General features: G+C 46.1%; 1 protein-coding gene across 3 annotated transcripts; it reads right to left on the reverse strand.

Moving 5' to 3' along the window:
• Nucleotides 1–34: 34 nt before the first annotated feature.
• MORN3 (MORN repeat containing 3) lies at nucleotides 35–19,495 on the reverse strand. 3 transcript variants are annotated; one of them, XM_069030616.1, is made up of 6 exons: nucleotides 12,736–12,794; nucleotides 9,958–10,113; nucleotides 9,101–9,258; nucleotides 7,521–7,680; nucleotides 4,758–4,942; nucleotides 35–2,941 (listed from the first exon to the last, which is right to left on the reverse strand). In XM_069030616.1, exons 1-6 carry the CDS (start codon nucleotides 12,740–12,742, stop codon nucleotides 2,873–2,875), a joined length of 735 nt encoding a protein of 244 aa, XP_068886717.1. In that variant the 5' UTR covers nucleotides 12,743–12,794; the 3' UTR covers nucleotides 35–2,872. The 3 variants fall into 3 exon arrangements, with proteins under 3 accessions (XP_068886717.1, XP_068886716.1, XP_068886715.1); XM_069030615.1 differs by lacking the exons at nucleotides 35–2,941; nucleotides 12,736–12,794 and adding exons at nucleotides 18,153–18,255; nucleotides 19,444–19,495 and having other exon boundaries at nucleotides 4,556–4,942; XM_069030614.1 differs by lacking the exon at nucleotides 35–2,941 and having other exon boundaries at nucleotides 4,556–4,942.
• Nucleotides 19,496–19,575: the final 80 nt, after the last annotated feature.

A 19,575-nucleotide genomic window follows, 5' to 3' on the forward strand; every position in this document is an offset into this window, starting at 1 on the left:
CTGATGTTGGCATTTACTAGAAGATACTGCTTGTCCTACCCATATTGCATGGCATGATACAAATTACTTGGGACATGCAGCAATTAGCGCTTGGTTTCAGCGCTAGCGCTGCTCTCCCTGGAAAGCTTGACAGATGGTAGGAGTGAAAGCTTTCCCACCACTTTCCCCAGTATGTTTTGCTGCCAAGTAATTATTACTTTGCTGATTTCTCCAGTGCCTTTTTCCCGTGGCACTTACACATTTTGTAACTTGTTAAACACCCAGGACTAGACTTACTGCAATGTGGTGTGGCCACATGAGTAGGAATGAGACTCAACTCTTCCGTGGAAGAAAATAAAAGCAATAATTGTTTTAAAGTTCTCACGAGCTGGCACATATTATCTGGAGAGATAGATTTGCCTGTTTCTCATTTAAGAATCTTTTTTTAAAAAGAAGGAACTAGATGGAAATTATCACTGGATAATTTTTTTTTGCTTGAAAATCAGAACCACTGCTGTTTTTTTTCCAAGCCAAAGTAGTAATTATTTTATACTTTTATATTGAAAATATATTTTTAATAAACCCTCAGAAACAAGCAGCAAAAGGTGCTTTCTCTGTGTTGGATTCCCAAGTAATTAGCTATGCCTTGGTCTTCCTTGTTTAGAAAAGTGTTCTCCTTGCTGAAGTATTTAATAACTCATTATACATTTTTTGCTTCCAAAGGATCTGGAAGACAACTTTTCTTGATGTATATTTATTTATGGAAGTAGGTTATTTGTGATTAATATTGCTGCTTTCTTTCAGACACCTCTGTGACACCAAGGCTACTGTGTTGTTCATTTCCTCTCTAGGCAAAAACTTACATTTGGTCTCCTAGGTAAGAGGCTTGTCCAAGAAAGATTCCAGCAGTTGTCCTGGGCTGCTTCAGTAATTCTGGCTGTGTCTAGGAGTTGAATTTTTTGGAACACAGTTCTTCTATGGAGTAGCTTTGGGCTTTAATGGGTAAAAGCTGTTTTTTGAACACAAACTTGAGACAAGTTTCAAGCCAAAGGGAAGAAAACTTGACATCCCTGTCGTAGCTATCACTGTGGAATAGAAACCTGGGATTTTGCTGTGAGTCAGGAGGGACTGTGACAGTACAGTGAGCTGTGCCTAACAGCCTGGGCTGAACGTGGTCTCTCACACCAACCTCCATCTCAGGTTATCCCAACGTACTTGCAAACTGTGGGAAGTGCCTGTGGAGTTCAGGTGCCGAGTGTGCTTACTACTGGAGCAGATGGGGACTGATCTCACCTGTCAGCAACACCGCAGTGCAAAGTGCTGACAAGGTCACCTGTGGTGCCTTTGTATTCTAAAAACATAACTATAAAAAAAAACCCAACAAAAACCTGCTGGGTTGCTTGGTTTTTCAGCAGCAGTCATGGTTCACAAGCAGCAAACAGCTTTCCACTTGGTGTTTTCACAGGTCCTGGCATACAGAGGCTAAACTGGATTTTCTCAGCTCTGCCATTACATGCTTCAGATATATTGTATTCCTGATGTAAATCTGATGGTGAGGATTGTAACTACAGGCTCACAGGTGCTCGTTCATGGAGCCCTGGAGGCATTGCTTTAGTAAAGGCAATAAGGAAGCAGCATTCCAAAACACAAAATCTTGGTAGTAGGCACAAAATGTATTTTCCCATCCTTTACTGGAATACTAGTTCTGTCTTGGGGAAGCAGGCCCCTAAAAGCCCCCACTAAAGGAAGAAAACCTGACTAGAGCAACTGATTAAAAGGGTGTGGTCAGTTGTAAAAATTTTACTTCTGTCTGTAAATTTTGTATTTAGAAGTTACATGGTTCTGAATGGATGTCCAGAAAATCAGTTTTCCAAGTTTTATTTTGTAAAATTCCTTGCTGTCCTGGATAAGTAACTGAATTTCTCTTTGATTTGTGGATCTTTTACAACAGGACTGAGAAGTGTGGGGTTTTCTTGTTGTTTAAAAGATACAGAATTAGAAGCTAGTGGGACAAGGTTATTTTTAGTTTTCTCAAGCTGGTAGGCTCTGAGCTAATGGCGCTGTTATTACAACTAATTTTCTGACTATTTTCTGCACTTTAAGCCATGATATCAAGTATGTTTTTCTCATTTTCCACCTGTGGAAATGGTAATGAAAGTTACACCTTGGGTACCTTCGTGACTGTGTACCCAGGCAGTAACCAGACACAAACATGTGGATCTAAACATTGAGTGCACTTAAAATTTTTTTATCCCTTATTTATACTAACGGTGTTAGGCATTTACCTCAATCATTTTAAACATTGGTTATTGTATATCACTTATTTGGGTATAAAATACTTTCATGAAATAAAATATACTCAATTGTTGCAGATTATTTGGTATCTAGAGGCCTGAAATATACTTATTAATTGAAACATGAGCTGTTGTAACTTCAAAATGGACATCTTAGGTCACAGGTATGTACTGGGCTATGTTTGGGGGCAGTGGAGGACACAAGTACTTGATTGTATTTTTCTGTGTGCTTTTAGAACACATACTAGAAACCCTCCTTCTCTAAAGCAAAGACCTCGAAACCAACAGGAGGGTAATTTCTTTGCAGGAGGAATAAGTCAGAGGAACTGCGCGAAGAGTCACTCTGCCTTTCTTGCAGCATTTTGGTGCTTGTCTTTTGGGGTTTTTTCCACTTAATTTTTTTCTTTTCTTTTCCAAAATAGTGGGGGTGGGAAGAGGCTACTGAGCAGAGTGCAGTGTACCTGAACAGCCTTGAGGGAAGGGTGAGGCAGACCACGACACGATACCCACGGTGTGGATTTGAGACTCGGAGGAATAAACAACCCAGGATCGTGTTCTTAAATCTTTTTTTTTTTTTTTTTTTCTTCAGCATCTGGTTATTAATTATGGCTGTCATCAAACATTGCCTGGGCCTCTGCTAAAACACCAGCTGGATCATGTAGTTCAATCTAAATAAAAAGAATATAAATCAGTTATGCAGTGTAATTGAAGAAGCTTAAGGTTTTATAGATCTTGATTACTTGAGCATTATTGGAGAGTCTCCCACATATCAGGACTTCAGCTCATATTGCAGCTTTTCAATTATTGTTTTAGAAACAACTACACTCCCTTTATTTTATTAGTGTGTTGTACATCACTTCATCTCCTTGAAATAGCTCTGTGTCAGTGACTTTAACAAAACACACTCTTGGGCAAAAGTGGCTTTGATTTGTAGCCTGTTGGGCCTCACCTGTAATTTTAGTAAAGGGGGTACCGGTGACAAAAGGCTTATGAAAACCTCAATTCAATTTTTCTCCTTTTATCTATTACTTCATATTCTGAGATCAACAGATCTCTACCCAATGAAAGCACAGTAACAGCAGTGAAAGTTGGTGCTTTGTTTTTGCTTATAGAGCTGAAGATAATTGGATCATCACTTGGTCTTTGGGGAGTTAAATAAACAGCCAGACTTGCACATCCTGCCTTAATGTACCAGCAGTTCATCCCAGGCTGTTGGGTTGTTGAGGCTCTTCTCAGTGACCTTTGACAAACCACATAAAGTAAATATTTTTAGCTACAGAAGTGCTGCTCCTTTCACTCTTTTTGCAAAATAGAGATTGTTTTTCCCTGGTGGGTATTTGGGATTTATTATTCTGCACTGCCGTGGGTGTGCCTGGTTCTTACAGGATTAACTGGCTTGTCAAAACTGTGCTCAAAGGGCCCTTGGTTATTGAAACTGGATTTGAAAAAACAGGGGCAACGAAGATACAGCATCTGTGAGCTTTGGAAGGCTGCATGTGCGTGGTGTCATTTGGAACAGTCCTGTCCCTGGGCCAGAGGAAGGTGGGTGGCTTTACCTGCCCAGGGGCCGTGGTATTCCCTGTGTTACTGGAGCAGAGTAGTGTGCTGTGGTTATCCAGGGTGGCTCTGCTTGGCTCTAAGTGAAGGGGAGCTTCCCCACCCCATCGTGCACTGACCACCCCATGGAAACTGATGCCTTTGTGTTTCACAGCTGCAGTTTGCAGACCACGGAGGTTCAAGCTGAGACTCTTACGGACAGCTGTCACTTGGAGCCACAACTGTTCACTGCTGATTCCCATTTCCTGTCTTTGTCCAAGGGCATGGAGTTGGGGACAGGCTCTCCTGTCCTCCAGGTCGTGCACCAAAGTGACACGCAAGGAGCCAGTGGCTGCCAGGCTGGTGGCCCAGTGTGTCTTTGTCTCACCAAGTCTGTGGGATGGGGATAGAGCCTGGCTCTTCCTCTGCAGTGTGTGTCAGTCAAGGGAAAAGAGGAGCAGGGGATGTGGCCTCTCGGACACCATCTACCCACCTTGGGCCCAGGTGGGAAGCTGCACAGGCCCCTCTGCCCTTGGGGCTGCTGGACACGGTGAGCCCTGACAGGGAGGAAGGAGCTGCTGTTCACCCTGCAGCTGCTCGGGTTCCTGCAGGGTCTGCTCAGCCTCAGCACTTGGGCTTGGTGAAATCATTTGGTCTTGACGCAAATCCCACTATTGTCTCTGCCTGTATTGTCCCCGTTTCCTTTGTGCTGCATCAGGTCTCTGAGCGGTTCTGGTGCATGAGAACTGCATTTTTTCAGATGTAGGCAATTGGGAGGCTCCAGCAGAGGCTGCACGAGCTGTTAGTCCCTAGGGGCCATTTAGGACACTGCTGGCCAAAAGACTGAGCACACACCCCGTGGGGGAAATCTCTTGGGGAGTGAAATGCTACCTGGAGAGCTGACCCAAGCACTGATGAATGCAAACACCAAAATTTCCAAGCAATTACCTCTGGGAGTGGATACTGAGTAGGGGCTGGAGCGTTGTCTCTGCCAAAGTCAACCAGAACTCCACACTTCGGTATATCTGCTACCCAGATGCCTTCTAACTGCTGTCCCTTATCCAGGTAAAAGTATTTCCCTGGACCATGCTTCTTGCCATCTTTCCAACCTCCTTCATACCGATTTCCATTTGCTGCAATTAAATACATGAACAGACCTTGAAATTTGCACCATTTGGTTAAGGGGTTACAAATGAAATCAATCAACAGAGCAAACCAGCAGAGCTCATGTGTTTGGCGCCTCTTAGTAATTTCAAGGTGGCTGTGGCACTGTGTGTCATTTTGATTTTGCAGTGCTCCGTTTGCTGTGCCACAGAGGGAGAAAATGCTGTAGAAGGAGCCCACACTTGTCCACTTGGAGCCAGGACAGTGCTCACCTGCTTTGTTCTTCTCACAGTGATACTCATTCTTTGCTGACACAAGGAGCAAGTGTGCTCAGGGTAAGGGACTGGTCCCTGAGTCACTCTTTACAACATGAAAAATTACAGAACACAAGTTTCAGATTTGTCACTGCAACAAATCACACAGGATCTCTGGCTTGAAGAGATTTGCTTGTCTGGGCAAGGAACAGAGCACTGATTGCTGTCCAGTCAAAATAATCTTGATTTCAAAGAATACTTTTAGTTAAGTTTTTCCTCAATGAATTACGGGGTGAGAATTGCTGTGAGAGTCTGAACGGTTCAGGCAGTCAGTTACAGACTGTTTTTCCAGCTGTACTGCTTGTCTTGGCATTATTCTGCAAGTTCAGAGAGGCTTTTTTTGGGCTCTGTGCTGCTCTCCAGGAATCCACCCATCCATCACTAAGAGGGAAAGCAGAGCTGCAAGGGGAAGAGAGCAGCCTTATCCATGGATGCTGGTTGAGAAGGGGCATCATACCCATGGTGACGCTGGAGCTGGGATACATCCAGACCACCCTGCTGTCACTAATAGAGTCCTCTGCTCACCCCTTTTTCTACATACAGTGTTTCTAAGCCCAAATCCATGGGGATTTCTGACCATGTTAGGGGAAATACCTTTGAGTCTCAGCTGAACTCTGCCATTCTTCATCACAAGAAGTGGCTGAAATATCAGTGCACACCACACGGTGCTGCAGAGATAGCCAGGATGCTGTAAGGGAAGAGGGAAAAACCAAAAATGCTTCTGGAGGATGTAGCTGCTGGGCTGCTCAGGCAGGGTCTGGTTTACAGGCTGGAGCTATGGTGATGGTTATCTGCAACTTTGATCTGGTTTTGTGCTTATCTGCAGCACCAGCCTGCCCTGCCCACAGGGGTGGGAGCAGCTTGGGTTTTGCACTCCAGCCACCAAGAAGTGAGAAACCACCAAAATCACAGCCCTGGCTGAAAGGAGGGGGCAGCGAACGCCCTGACTGCACTGTGGTGCCCAGCTGCTCCCATCTGCTCTCCTCCCAGAGCACCCGAGGCTGTGTTGCTCGCAACCATGATCCCTGTGGATGCGAAGTGCTCTGGTACAAAGCTGTTGGGGAATGGATGTAGCAGAGGCGGCAGATCAGCGCGGTGCTCTCAGCCAAGCTCACCCTCGCCGGGCACGCTGCCACTACAAGCAATTTAATCTTGAGCTGCAGCTCATCGTGACCTCCACTGAAGAACTCCTTTTCTTTCACATGGCAAAGCTGCTGGCACGTGGGCGCACTTCCAGCAGCTGAGCTGAATGCATTAAGCTCGTGGGTATGAAATAATTGCTCCGGCTAATTTTAACCAAAAGGAATCCAGCTAACAATCAGTCAGAGGCTATGCTGGAGGCAACTGGGCTCTGAAATGGTGCATCAGCCACAGCTCAGCCTGCAGGGGCTGTTAGTTTATAACTAACAGGGCCTTTGATGGGAGCGCAGCAGATCAGTGGAAGATTCCCTCTGGAAGCGGGTGCTGATTTCATCCGGATGAGCCATTGGTCCAAAGCGACTTTACAGCCAGCAGAGAGAGCACAGTCATGCATATGGTGTGCAGTGAAGGTCATGCTCATTCCTCCCAGCTGCTTTGCTTAGCTAATTACTCGCCTTGAGATCACTTCCAAGCAAAAAAATAGAATAGATGAATAATAATATGGAGATAATATTTCTTCAGATGTTCTTGGAATGCCGTGCCTGGTATGACAGAGATTTTTGGGATTCTTGGCTTTGGGAGAAAATGTGTAAAACTCCAAGGGGAAAAAATTTAAATTTCTGTATTTATGCTGAGATTGGCCCTAACATTTCCAATCCGTGATGTGCTTGGTGTTATTTATGGAAAAGGATTGTGTACTAATGAAACCCCTGTGTTCACTCAACATGAGCCACTGTCGGAAGCAGACAGAGAGGATGGAGTGAACACAAAAAGAAAACTGTTGTTGGTTTTTTTTTTCCTGTGCTGGAAACTGGACTCTTCTTTGGTATGCAGAGCTAGAAAGCCTGTCTGGCAAAGTGCCTGGCTTGAAAAGAGAGATTTGCTCTTCTCTGACCCAACAGTATATTATCTCTAACCCGAACCATCCCAGTCATTTAAATGTAAATCACAGCAAAAGTAGGCTTTCGTGCGTGTGGGCTTATGGGCCCTTGCTCAGCCTGTGCTGCCTCCAGCTCCAGACCAGGATGGGAGGGATGACCCGGACCAGCTGCAGCCCTGCTGCAAGGCTGCAGTGTAGCACCCAGAAATCTGGATGGCAGAGACACCCGGAGGGCAGCTTGGAAGGGGCAGGGTGAGGGTGGTCAGTACTTACGGAGCCGCAGCACGCCCTGCCCATTGGGCTGATCCACCTGCCACTGTCCCTCGTAGACGGAACCGTCCTTGTACTGCATCTTTCCCCAGCCACTCCGCAAACCGTTGCTCCACTCGCCCTCGTAGCACTCCCCGTTGGGGTAAAAGAACACCCCCCGGCCCTGGGCAGCAGCACAGAGATGGCTGGTTAGGAGCTGCTCTATTGAAAGGGGTCAGTGTTCAACTTTGGGACATCACTTTGATAAAATACTCCTTTGTTTATTACTCTTACACATGGCTGCTGGCAGCCCAGTTCTGTGGCTGTTCTCGTGCTGAAGGAAATGAGATGTGGTAGTACAGGATTTTTTTTTGGCAAACAGTTTTATTCCCTTGACAAAACCCTGGGTTTATATCTCAGTGTGTTATTATTGGCATGATTGCTGCTAATATTCAGCTAAAAGTGTGTTTTAGAAGTATATAAACCTGCCTGGGGTAGGCAGCATTAAAGGATGTATCTCTCAACACGGGGATTTCATGTCTTTCAACCCTGATGACGTTTCCAGCTCAGTGTGTCCCAGGCTGGGCAACTCCAGCCCTTGTTTGTCTTAGGTGTATGTTTGCCATCAAGTGAAGTCCAGAAGTACCCCCTATCCCAGAGAGTGATACCAATAAATATTTCCATATTACTAACACATTTTCCCATTGGAATAAAGTGTTCTTTTTTCTCTGAACAAATAATAAAACCAGTTCTGGAAACAACTGATTTTTCTGAGTGTTGATTTGATTAAACTGCATGGATGTAAGGGAGAAACTTTTTTAGAAGAAAACCTAACCATAGTGATATTTGGATGTCATTATACATCTTTCACCAAAGCCCAATTATCCAAAATATGACCTTAAAGAACAGGAAGGGAAGCTCCCTCCAAGAGACAGGAGCCATGGAGCCACACGCCCATTAGAAGCGTTGGTGGAGATGAGTTTAATTTAAAAGCAGACACAAAGACAAACACAAGGTTTCCACTGGCAGATCCAAAAATGTTCCTACAAGGATTTTGCACATTATATTGCAGTCACTTCTACCAGATTACTTTCTCATTATGTTCCTTTTAGAAAAAAACCAGTGATTTATTGTGACAGGCTTAATTTCCAAAATAACTCAAGTTAGTTGCCTATTATGCTGTAAAACTCCCAGAAGAAAGTACATTTTCTGGCAGTGCCTATAACACAGGTTCCTCTGACTTGTTGAAGGATAAGAGGAATGAAAGGAATGGGTGAGGAGGATTAAGAGATGGGATGGGAAACCTCCCATCCTGCCTGGCCAAGCTGCAGGTGAGTCTGAGCAGTAACCACTGCTCTGCGGCAGCTGGTGGCGAACTTGGGGCTATAGCCTGGTAACCAGCAGATGGGTGGGGATGACTCCCTCTCCAGGAAGGAGATGGCACTTCCATAAAAATCTTGGATTTTTAGTCTTGACCATTCAATTCAGCCTCAGTATTGGGAAAATTAGTATTTTAAGTAATCTTTTTGCACATGTGCTCAGCTCTTCCCTGTGTTTTGGGTCCTGCTGCCTCACTGTTGGCACATGCAGAAAATCTCACTTACACCTCTTCGGTCATTTTCCCACCAGCCTGTGTACACCCTCTTGTATTCCTTGGTTACTGGGTCAGGAATGCTGTATGAGCCATAACCATCCCGCTTCCCAAACTTCCAGTCACCGCTGTAAATAGCTCCCGTGTTTTTCCATAGCTGGGTGCCTTTACCTGTTTAACAAACGAGAGGAGTGACAGGGAGACCATCATGGTTAGGAGAAGGGTGTACAGGGCTGCCCTTCCTGCTCCATCGCAGGCAGGGTAGCACTCCCTGCACCAAGACAGGCTTATGTCTGGGATTCAGTTTAGCTTCCCAAGTTGGAACTATTGTTAATCTTGATATGGGGCTTCCTGTGTGGCCTCTGCTGAATGCACTGAAATCTTTCCAAACCTCAGTTTACTGCTTGTAAACAAGCCTGTCCTGCTCCGGCTGCTCCAGGCTTGGACAGGGTCTCCTTCCCCTGCTCTGTCTCCTGCAGCCCCTGCCACATCTTGGGAATAAATTAAGATTCCTGGAGCCAAGTCAGGAGCTGAGAGAGCTCCAGGGACTGTGCAGCCAGGGCACATCCCAGTGCATGGAGCTTACTGCAGTTTGCTGTATTTGGAAAGCATTTTTAAACATCTGTAATAGAGATATTTTGGGTAATTGCCCCTGAGTGCATGCAAAAGCTCTTCAAGTTACATATTAGAAATGTTTCTGCATTTTTGCATTACATTTATCAAATATATATAAATATGTGTGTGTGTGTACATATAGTCATACATTAATAAATGCTCTTCCAGGAGCATATAGAACCACTGACTGCTCCCTGCCCCTGGGAACCTTTGTAAGGACATCTAAGTTGCTACTTTTTCTCAAAATTATCTTACCATGTTTCAAGTTGTCCAACCATTCTCCAGTATACTGATCCCCATTTACAGCATAGATTGTGTGTCTCAATCCACATTTCTGGGCTTTCCTGTCCCATTCATAAAAGAGAGGGTCTCTAATCCTGGGGTACTTTATAATGGGCATATTGTTGGTATCTGGAGAAGAAGACAAATTATTATCAGCAATAAATTAGAAATTACTCAGGCAGGTACAGGCAGAACAGTATTTGTGAGCCGTGCTTTAAGATGCACCCGAGTCAGTAACTGATGCCTGGCTTTGGAGGGGTGAAACACAGATACAACAAACAGGAGGCAACTAAAGATACTGAAGTACAAACCAGCACTGTGTGAAAATGGGCTCATAGCATAGACTGGCCTGTTAGGAAATGTTAAATAAATCTCAGCAGGTCAGGTTTGTGGTGGGCATTGATCTCTGCTCGAGATCTTGGGGAGTGCAGGGAAAGGTATCTACTCCATACAACTTATGGAACAGGTCAGGGAGTTGTCCAGTGTCCCTGAGGCCCACCCAGAGCTGGGACACTTCATACCCTCAGCAGTAATGCAGCTCAGGCTCCTTTACTGCTAAAAATATCAGTCCTCCAGGTGCCTTATTAAAAGGGGTTGAAACCACAATGTTTCCATCTCCCAGGAGGCTGTGGACTCGCCCACGGCTGGCCAAATGCTCACCAGCCCATCAAGCTGCCAAGGAGGTGACTTCCGAGGTGACGTGGGTTTAAAGCAGGAACAGCAGGCAGGGGATGACAGGCACAGTGGGGGTGTTTCGGGTGTTGGAGGCCTGGAGGGAAAGGGTCAGTGTGGGGGAAGAGGAGGGAAAAGGAGATGTTTTGCCTCATAAATACATAGGACAATGGTGGAGTGCAGCATGGTGGTGATTTCTGAGCACTGCCAATGGAACCACTGTTCAGCACAGTGGGAATTGGGCACAGACTCGGAGGTGAGAGTGGTCTCCTGTAAACCATAAACAAAAGCCAAAAGGTGGCTGTAGAAACAAAAGCAAGTTCCTATGAATGCCGTTAACATCCAGAGCTCGGCTGGAGCCTGGCGGGGTGGGATGCTCTCCGATTTTGTCTCCTGGGCTCCCCCTTCTGTCCTGATCCGCTGGACTGAGCCGTATCGAGTGATGTTGCTGCGTCTTTCCCTTCTCGGCAGAGCGAAGCTCTGGTTCCTGCTGTGCTGCGGGTGCCGGGAAGCCCGGCAGGGGAGAAAACATGGATCGTGGGAGGAGAGGGGAAAAGAAAGGTGCTTTAGGTCCTTTCTAGGAAATAAAAGCTAGAAATACTAACTAAGAAAATACTGTTAAGGGTTCATCCTCAGTTCTCCATTTTCCAGCTGTGGGCAATGGTCATTCAACAGCTATTTGGGAGGACAACATTGCTAAATAAAAGTAGTTATGAGTCCAGAATGAGTCTTGAACACCGAGGACAGGATCCATCCCTCGGTATGATGGAGTCACAGCCCATCACAGAGGATGTTTTTCCAGCAATGAAAATACAGGATACACTAAAACTGCTGAGTTCCTCCCTCACTTTTGGGTGCTGCAGCTCCTGGAGAAGGGGGGCCTTGCCAATATTTGCCAAGGGCTGGGGTTTTTCAGGACACCGTGCCACACATTGCTGGCTTGTGTCTGCCCTGCCTTTGCTGGGGAAGCTGAAGAGCCGAGCTACAGCAACCTGTACCCACCCTGACACTAGCCATGACCTCTGAGCAGCTCATGCCTGTGACAAGAAGTCTCTTCACTACCCCTGTCAGATGGGAGCATCGCTTTCCCACCATCACATCCCACCACTTCTTTAACTCAAAGCTTAGGATTTACAAACCCCAGGGAGGATTCCCTGCTGCGGGGGCAGCCCCATCTGCTCGCCGTGTCCTGCGAGGCACAGCCCGCGCAGAGTACCCGGGGTAAGGCGGGCCAGCGGGAGCCGCCTTTACTTGCTGAATTCCCTTCTAAATTTACGTCAGCGATGACAGGTTTGCGTAAGTGATAACGCAGTCGGTATTCGCCTCCCTGGATGTTTTTAGCCGCCTACTACCAGGGCGCGGGGAGGCTGGCAGCGAGAGGCAGGCGGTGCAGAGTCGTTCCGGCTGCAGCTCTCGGTGCCGAGGGCGACAGGCTGCTGCTCCCGTGCGTCTCTGCCGCGGCGCTGGGGGATGAGGCTCGTACAGACCTCCGCGTCCTCCTCCAGACGCTGCTCTGCGACTTTTGTCAGGTCTCTGGTAAAATGCTTAGTTTGCACGGCCCTACAGGAAGCCCATTTTTTCCTCTGGCTCTTTGCGGAACTTCAGAGCAATGCAATGTAGCTACTTTTTTTCATCTTACATCTTAACTGAATGAAGAGCAAGGAGGGAAACACACCTGGGTGCACAGAAGCGGCTGCTGACTGTCCCTGGAAGCATCGTGCCTGGCACCACACCCCTGTGCACCCTGCCTGACTGTCCCCCGGCCCCGAGGTGCCCCGGCTGAGCTCAACCCTTGCAGTGACGCAGCACCACGGCACTGCTCTGCACTGGGGTCCCTTTGCCAGCATCCACCGGCGCAGCAGAGTCACCCCCATCCCCTCCTCGCCCCCAGGGTACTGTCTGCGAGGGGAATGCTCAGGGCGCCTGTTGCTGCTCCTCGCCGGCGTGAGCCGGGAAGGAGGGCAGCGGTGCGAGCGGCCGACAGGGAAAGACCACGAGCTCGGTTTGCAAAGCACCCTGGAGCGTGGCCGCCGCTCTCCTGCCTCCCCTGATGCCGAGGACCAAACCGCGGATACCGACCTGTCATGGTGGCGGCTGGGTGCTGCCTGCGGCGGCGGCGGGGTCGCCATAGCGACGTGCCAAACTCCAGCGCTGAGGGCCACGGGAGCGGCCCAGGGCGGAGAGGGATGTGCTGGGACACGGCATCACGCTCTGGTCCCCACGCTGAGCGCGGGGGATGGAGCCGGAGCCACCGGGCACACACAGCGCTGTGCAGCTACGTGCCCTGAGCTCGGGATTTTCCAGCAGAATATAAAGTGCTAATAAGCAACGAGTGTTTTCCCTCTGGTTGGTTTTTCATACGCCCAGCAGCAGAACGCTGGAAACGAAAGCACTGATTACAGCACCTATGAGTAACAAATAAATCAGCCTTGCAAATGTCAGGAGAAACACGAGAAAGCCGCTGAAAATGCACATCGGTGGTCTTAAAGGAGAAATCTGAATAAACCTGACACTAATTCCCTCATCCATTACATTTCTTCCACAGCCATGGTGAGCAGGGATTGCCACTCTGGCCTTGTGGGTGTCTGTAATAATCTTCCCTAATGGGTAATTGACTGTGCACATTTCTAGTATCAAACCAAAGCTCTTGTATGACTCCCATGAGCCAAATGCACTTGTTTCTCATCCTTCTACGGTAATTTTTGTGCACAGCTCTGCAAGCTGTATGGTAAAAATGCTGAGGTAGGTGGGAAATCTTGCGATGAAAACAAGCAGCTGCTTCTGTAAAGATGAGATACAGTCTTCCCTGACAGGTGCTCCTTTGCCATCTTCGATATCTGTGGCATTGAATGTGGCTTCAATGTTGTGTCCATGCTCAGACAGGACAGAGAATGGATTTATTCCAAGTGTGAGTGTGACTAAAGGCAAATATTCCATTTCCCATGACACGTGTGAGGGCCATGGAGCCAAAGGAGACAATGCCACTGCCTGAGAAATCCGGTGAAGGAAAATGAAGTGGAGGGAAGGAAGAGGTGCTCCACAGACAACATGTGAGCTGGTGTGGAAATGGTGGAGGGAAATCTGTACCAAGGGAAAATACACACATGGAATTTCTTGTGTTAGTTTAGATGAACTAGGAAGATGGCAGCTGCTAGCAAGCATTTCCAGGGATGTAGGAGAGGTAGAACTTAAAGACTTCCTTAAGCAGGAAAAAAAAACTGAGAGAAAACCATGGAAGCTGACCAAGTTAAGAAATACTTATACAAGAGAAAATGTCTCCTGTTATTAAAAATGAGATGAATATATTCAGGAAGGATTTATTCACAGTCAGTCACATTAATGTGCTCTGGTTTGGGGCAGAGCCTAAGAATTACTGAAGACAATCATTCCTGTGTTTTACCATGGCCAGTTGTAAGGGCTGGAGTGAGGATAGAGCTTTGGGGAAGAAATAAAGAAACCCATGAGGGAGAAGAAAAAATGCCTATTGCAGCCCAAAATCTACAGCCTGAAATTACAACCAGAAAGAGCCATCTCTGGAAAAGTATTAACTATTTTTTAATTTCGGCCCCTATATTGCACTGCACTTAACTGAGAGATTGGCAATTAAAATAATTAGCTAATTCAGACCATTTCACTTTATTTTTAAAGAGCACAGGCTGCCTGAGGTTTTTGAACTGCCAGTCCAAACTATGCCATACCTAACCACAGCTTCTGCTGACCAGAAGTTACAGACATATTTGAAAATCAATATACTTTTGAAAACAATAAAAACTTTAAAAGACATAAAATATTTTAGCAACATATTAAAATTCACAAATTGAGATCAAAAACTCCCTCTGCAAAAACCTCTGTATCTGGATATGATGGAGGGTGCTGCCTCCAGTTGTGAGTCACTTATTTTAAATTCTTCTGCTCCTGGTCTCTGTGTGGTTTTTATTTTACTTACATGGTCCCAGAATGGGTTATCAGCACCCTCACAGACCCTCCTGCCCTCTCCATGGGGGCTTCACAGAGACATTTATCTAGGAAGGGGCAGTGTGTGGTTCCCATCTACAGTTTTCTTAGTCCAGGTATAAACACTTGAATCATACTTAATTATTTTGTCACTTGATAATATCATTCTGTACCTTTTTGTATTACAAGGGTACAGAGTGGGAAAATGTAAGCATGTTCTTCTTACAAAAAAAGACAAAATTATACCAGCTTGAAGAGAAGGTGGTGATATTTGAAGTTTAATCAAAAAGTTCTTTTGACTCACTCAACTGAAATTTTACTTAGAAAATGTCATTCCATTTTGAGAGAAGGAACCCCCTTAGTAAGTAGGAAGTGGGGATAATTTTTGCAAAGGGTAGTCAGATATATCTAGAATACATAATTCAGTCAAAGAGTGAGATATAAACCCAAAGTGACCCTGAAACGTCCTAACCAAACTCTCTTCCTCTCCCAAGAGCAGTTGTTTCCAGGCACAACATTGAGGCCACTATGAAAAGTACGGTCAAAAATTCAAGTTATGATGTGCTAGCAGGAGAATTTGGGTTTTCCTTGACACAATTCCCCTTGTTCCAGCCTTGCCAGCCAAGATTTGGCCCCAAATACCTTTCTTGGCGGTTTGGTTTCTTTTTCTTGTTTCACTGTGACAGGCATTGGCCACTGACATCAAGGAACAGCAAAGCCTCCTTCACCAGGCAGTGACAGGGCTTCAGTTCTGCTGCTGTTTGTACTGTTGCTGCTTCAGTTGTCTGGAAGTTGATTAAACCTTACATTTATTAAGACTGAAAGGAAGCTTTTAAATCTGTCCATGTAAATTATGCTGTAACTCAGCCCCTTATTCTGCCAACACAGTTCATTGAACTCCACTTACTTCCAGGCTGGACACACTGAGGAACAAATCAAGCACTGGGAGTTTGTGTGTGGAAACATGCCCAGAAAAACACCTTTCTGCAGCAAGGTCCTGTGACATATGATGCACTTTCTTTTTTTTTCACTTTTAAGAGCAGGATTTAAAAAAAAAATTAAATATAGCCCAAGGCCCTCAGTATTCTACATCTGAAACCAATCATTTTCTCACTGAAAGGAGACAGCTGCTCCAAGCTGAGTTTGCTCTCACTAAGCTTGGGGAATCACCCATGTGAAGTGTCCAAACCAACTGAAAACTGTCAGAATCAATAAATTAAATTTATTCTGGGAACTTCGTAGAATAAATAGAGAAAAAGCATTTAAGGAAACATATGTTGGAATTCTTTAAAGGTGAAGAGTGTGACAACAACATACTGTGGAAGTGGGATGCTCAGACGCGTGTTTTATTGCTGCTATATTCAAAAGAAAAGCCAGGGAAGAGGTGGGAGGGTCTTGGACTCCAACCAAGCCTGTGTCAGTGAGCTGAAGGAGCTTCCCCACCACTCTGCTCCAAAGAATTGTCATCAGCAGGATTTAGGAGGGATTGAAGTGAAAGGTTTGAGGTGTAAACTTCACCTGGTTGACTCTGGCTTAAGAGGCAGCCTTGTGGGAAAGCATTTAAAATTCTTCCCTCCTTTTTGCTGGGAGCAGCTCTCTCAAGATAAAAACCATGTTTGTTTTACATCAAAACAACCTAAAGCTAAACCCCTGCGTTATCTGGAATGTTCAGGCACTTAGATAGTCATGCAAACTGAAAGGCTGAAGTCCTGGAAGCTGACACCAGACACCCTCTCCCCATGAGTTCCTGCTGCTGCAGATTTACAGCTCATGGTCTCTGCTTAACTACCTGCAACAAGGTAGAGGTTTAAAGGTAAAGTTATGAAGTTAATTACTGAAGTCACCCAAAGCTGAGAATTATTTACTGCAACCGTGGAGTGCTTTGCAAGACTCTTAATATTGTTGGAAGCAGATAAATTTGGCCATACTTGAGCTAACGCCTCACTTGAAGTCCTTAATTTATTCCTTAACTGAGAGATAAATCCAGATGAATACAAGATGAATCAGCAGCATCAATCTCCAGCTGAAACACGTGCCAAGTATTTTATTTACCACAGCTTCTTGTCATCTGATGTTAGAATAGGGACTCATCTACATTTATATTTTGTCCTTTCCCATTTGCTGTGCTGGAAAGAATCTGTATTTCTAGGACAGGGGAAAAGCATCAAAGGAAACAGCCTCAATTATCTTAAGAGGAAAGAATGAATGGAATTTGCATTCAGGAATAGTCTGGAGGTTGAAGGAAAGGAGCTAACATATGCCTGTACATATATATAACTATGTGTACGCAAACAAAATCTAACACCCAGAGAACAAACAGTCACAATTTTGCTGTGATCCTTAACTTGATTTATTAACTCAATTTCTTAGATATGTTTTTTGGCAGTGAAAGGTTGGTGAATTGGGGTTAATTAAGGTAAAGACAAACCAGAGATTTCATGTTTGTAGATTTGCTGTGCAGTGGCCTTAGATGATCTCTGGCAGCAAAAAACAGCCATTAAAAAGCTGCAAGATACCTAGAAAAAGGATCACAAAATACTGAAATTCAGAGGAAAGGCACCATTTCTCATGTGTTGCCACAAGTGAAAGACAGGCGAGGTGTGGGAACCCCAAGCAGCACAGAGCTCTGCTCCCCATCCAGGGCTGAGGGGATCACTGTTGTCTCAGCTTGCTTTGGTTTTATTCACAAAGATGTGATTGAAATAATGAGATTATACAAACAGCTACAGCCTCCCGGGAGGAGGAGAGAGTTTACAGGTAATTCTGAAGTATTTAATAATGGTGCAATGTTAAACAATGCAGAACCAGCTGTAAGGCCAGCAATGCTACACTCACATTGTTTGTGCTTAATGAAATGTTTCTGTAGTTTCTGTTTGAAAGAAAATGCAGATCTCTTGAATGAATATTAATTAGCATGGCTTAGTTAAAAAGTTGAAAGAAATCTTTTGAGGCAAACATTATGCGCAGCCACAACATGCATAAGAATTGGTGCCTGTCAAGAGGTGTAGGGGAGAGGTAGGAGAGTTTGGGATAAATGTCTGGTGATTCCTTGGTGTTCTGGGAGAGCTCTGGGGCCGGCAAAGCAGGGCTCTGAGTGGGAAATGCGCAATATTTCCTGCCTTTGTATGAGAAACACCAACCACGGCCCTAATGAAATGTCCTCAGCCTGCAGAATTACAGCCCAGGGCAAATATTCATGACTGATAAGAGTTTCCTTCTGCTCTTTTGAGTCTTACAGATCAGCAGGGAATGGAATACTTTTAAGGGTTATTGACAATTTATGATGTCTCCTAGAAATACCTTTTCCTGAATGTTAGGACTGACACAAGCAATCCTACAAATATTGAGGTGTTTTTACTTTCTGGATTCTCCCAGGTCTGCAGGGTCAGCACCCCAGCCTCCCCTCAACAGCAAGGGGTAAGATGCAGCTACATCTTAGGGGTGGCTCTGTGGTAAACTGATCTGACAGAGAACAGCAAAGGTGGAGGGAATGTTTTCATGTGGGAAGGAAAAATAACTTTGCTAGCAGAGAGTATTCCAACCTTGTGGAGAACTGGAAAGTTTCAGCACGTATCCAGTGCAGAATGAACTCTCCGATCTGGAATCCTTTTTCTTCCAAAGTCCGTAATCCAAAATCCAGGCCTCCTGTAACATAAAGTCCTGTTACATAGGATTGTGGACAAATGCTAGAATCCAGGAAAAATTTAATACAGACATAACAAATTCCTGTGACATTTCTATTATGTTGATTAGTTTATTATTCTACTTCAGGATTATCAAGACCTGCCCTAACACATATGTTTGATCTCTGGACAATCAGAGCAGCAGGGACAATGCAACATCCCTGGGGTTGGTGATTCTTAAACCAGCAGAAATCCCAAACCACTGCAAGCTCTGAGCAGGTTTCTCTGGAAACTGAATGCAGAAGGTCATTGACTGCATTTCAGGTGTCCACTCACAAATGTAGGAAAAAAACATGCAAAAAGGGCAAACGGTGTGAATATAGACCCAGAGAAGGACCAGGGACAGCAAGAACACTGAGTGTCTCTACACATTTTTGGTTGTTTACGTCAATTCAAGGAAATGGGATCCTACATACGCTCCTCATGAAAATGCAGCACTGTATTTATGGCTTCACTCCTTCCCTCCCCTCCCCCCTGTACCTTTTTTTTCAATTGCTTCCTTCCCCTTCCCTTTTTCTTCCTCTTTGCCTATTTCTATCCGTTCACAAGAAACCCACAGGACATGGTGCCAACATTTACAACTCTTCACACCCTGCCTGAGAACACTGGGCCCTGCTCACAACTGGCCAGTCCAGCTGCTGAGTGGGTAATTATCGTAAAAATAAAGAGATCAGGAATCCTCTTTGTCATCTTCTCTGATATTAAGGACCTGTGACCAAGCTCCAGGCAGCTGCAGGGCTGGGCTGCCTCAGCCCAGATGTGTGGTCATTCAGCCACCGAGTCCCTTTGAGGGGGCTGGCCCTGTGCAGTGGAGGTTTTATCTCCACTCTCAGCCCCATGTGTGATGAACCACCCTTAAAGGGCAGAAGAAGCTTCCACGTCACACCACGGAGCGCTTCAGGTGCTGGCACAATACGAGGGGGCTCCGGAGAGGTGCAGGGCCTCCAGGAGGTGACCGGGGCAGGCCAGGTGACAGCAGCTGAGGGAACCCCCCATCCGAGGGGAGCCCTGGCCTGAGGAGAGCGCAGGCCTGAGGGGGACCATCACAGGAGGGCATCCCGGGCCTGAGAGGGACCCTCGCTTGAGGGGAGCCCACATCTGAGGGGAACCCGCAGCTGAAGGGAGCCTTGACCTGAGAGGAATCTCCGACCTGAGGGAACGTGCGGCCCGAGGGGAGCGCAGACCGGAGCGTCCCCTCACCTGACGAGTCCCTCCCCTGAGGGGGGCGGGGCGGCGGGTGGCGCGCGCCGCCGCGGGGCCGCGCCCATGACCGCGCGCGATG

Source organism: Aphelocoma coerulescens, chromosome 15 (assembly GCF_041296385.1).
Source record: "Aphelocoma coerulescens isolate FSJ_1873_10779 chromosome 15, UR_Acoe_1.0, whole genome shotgun sequence".
NCBI classification, from domain to species: Eukaryota; Metazoa; Chordata; class Aves; order Passeriformes; family Corvidae; genus Aphelocoma; species Aphelocoma coerulescens.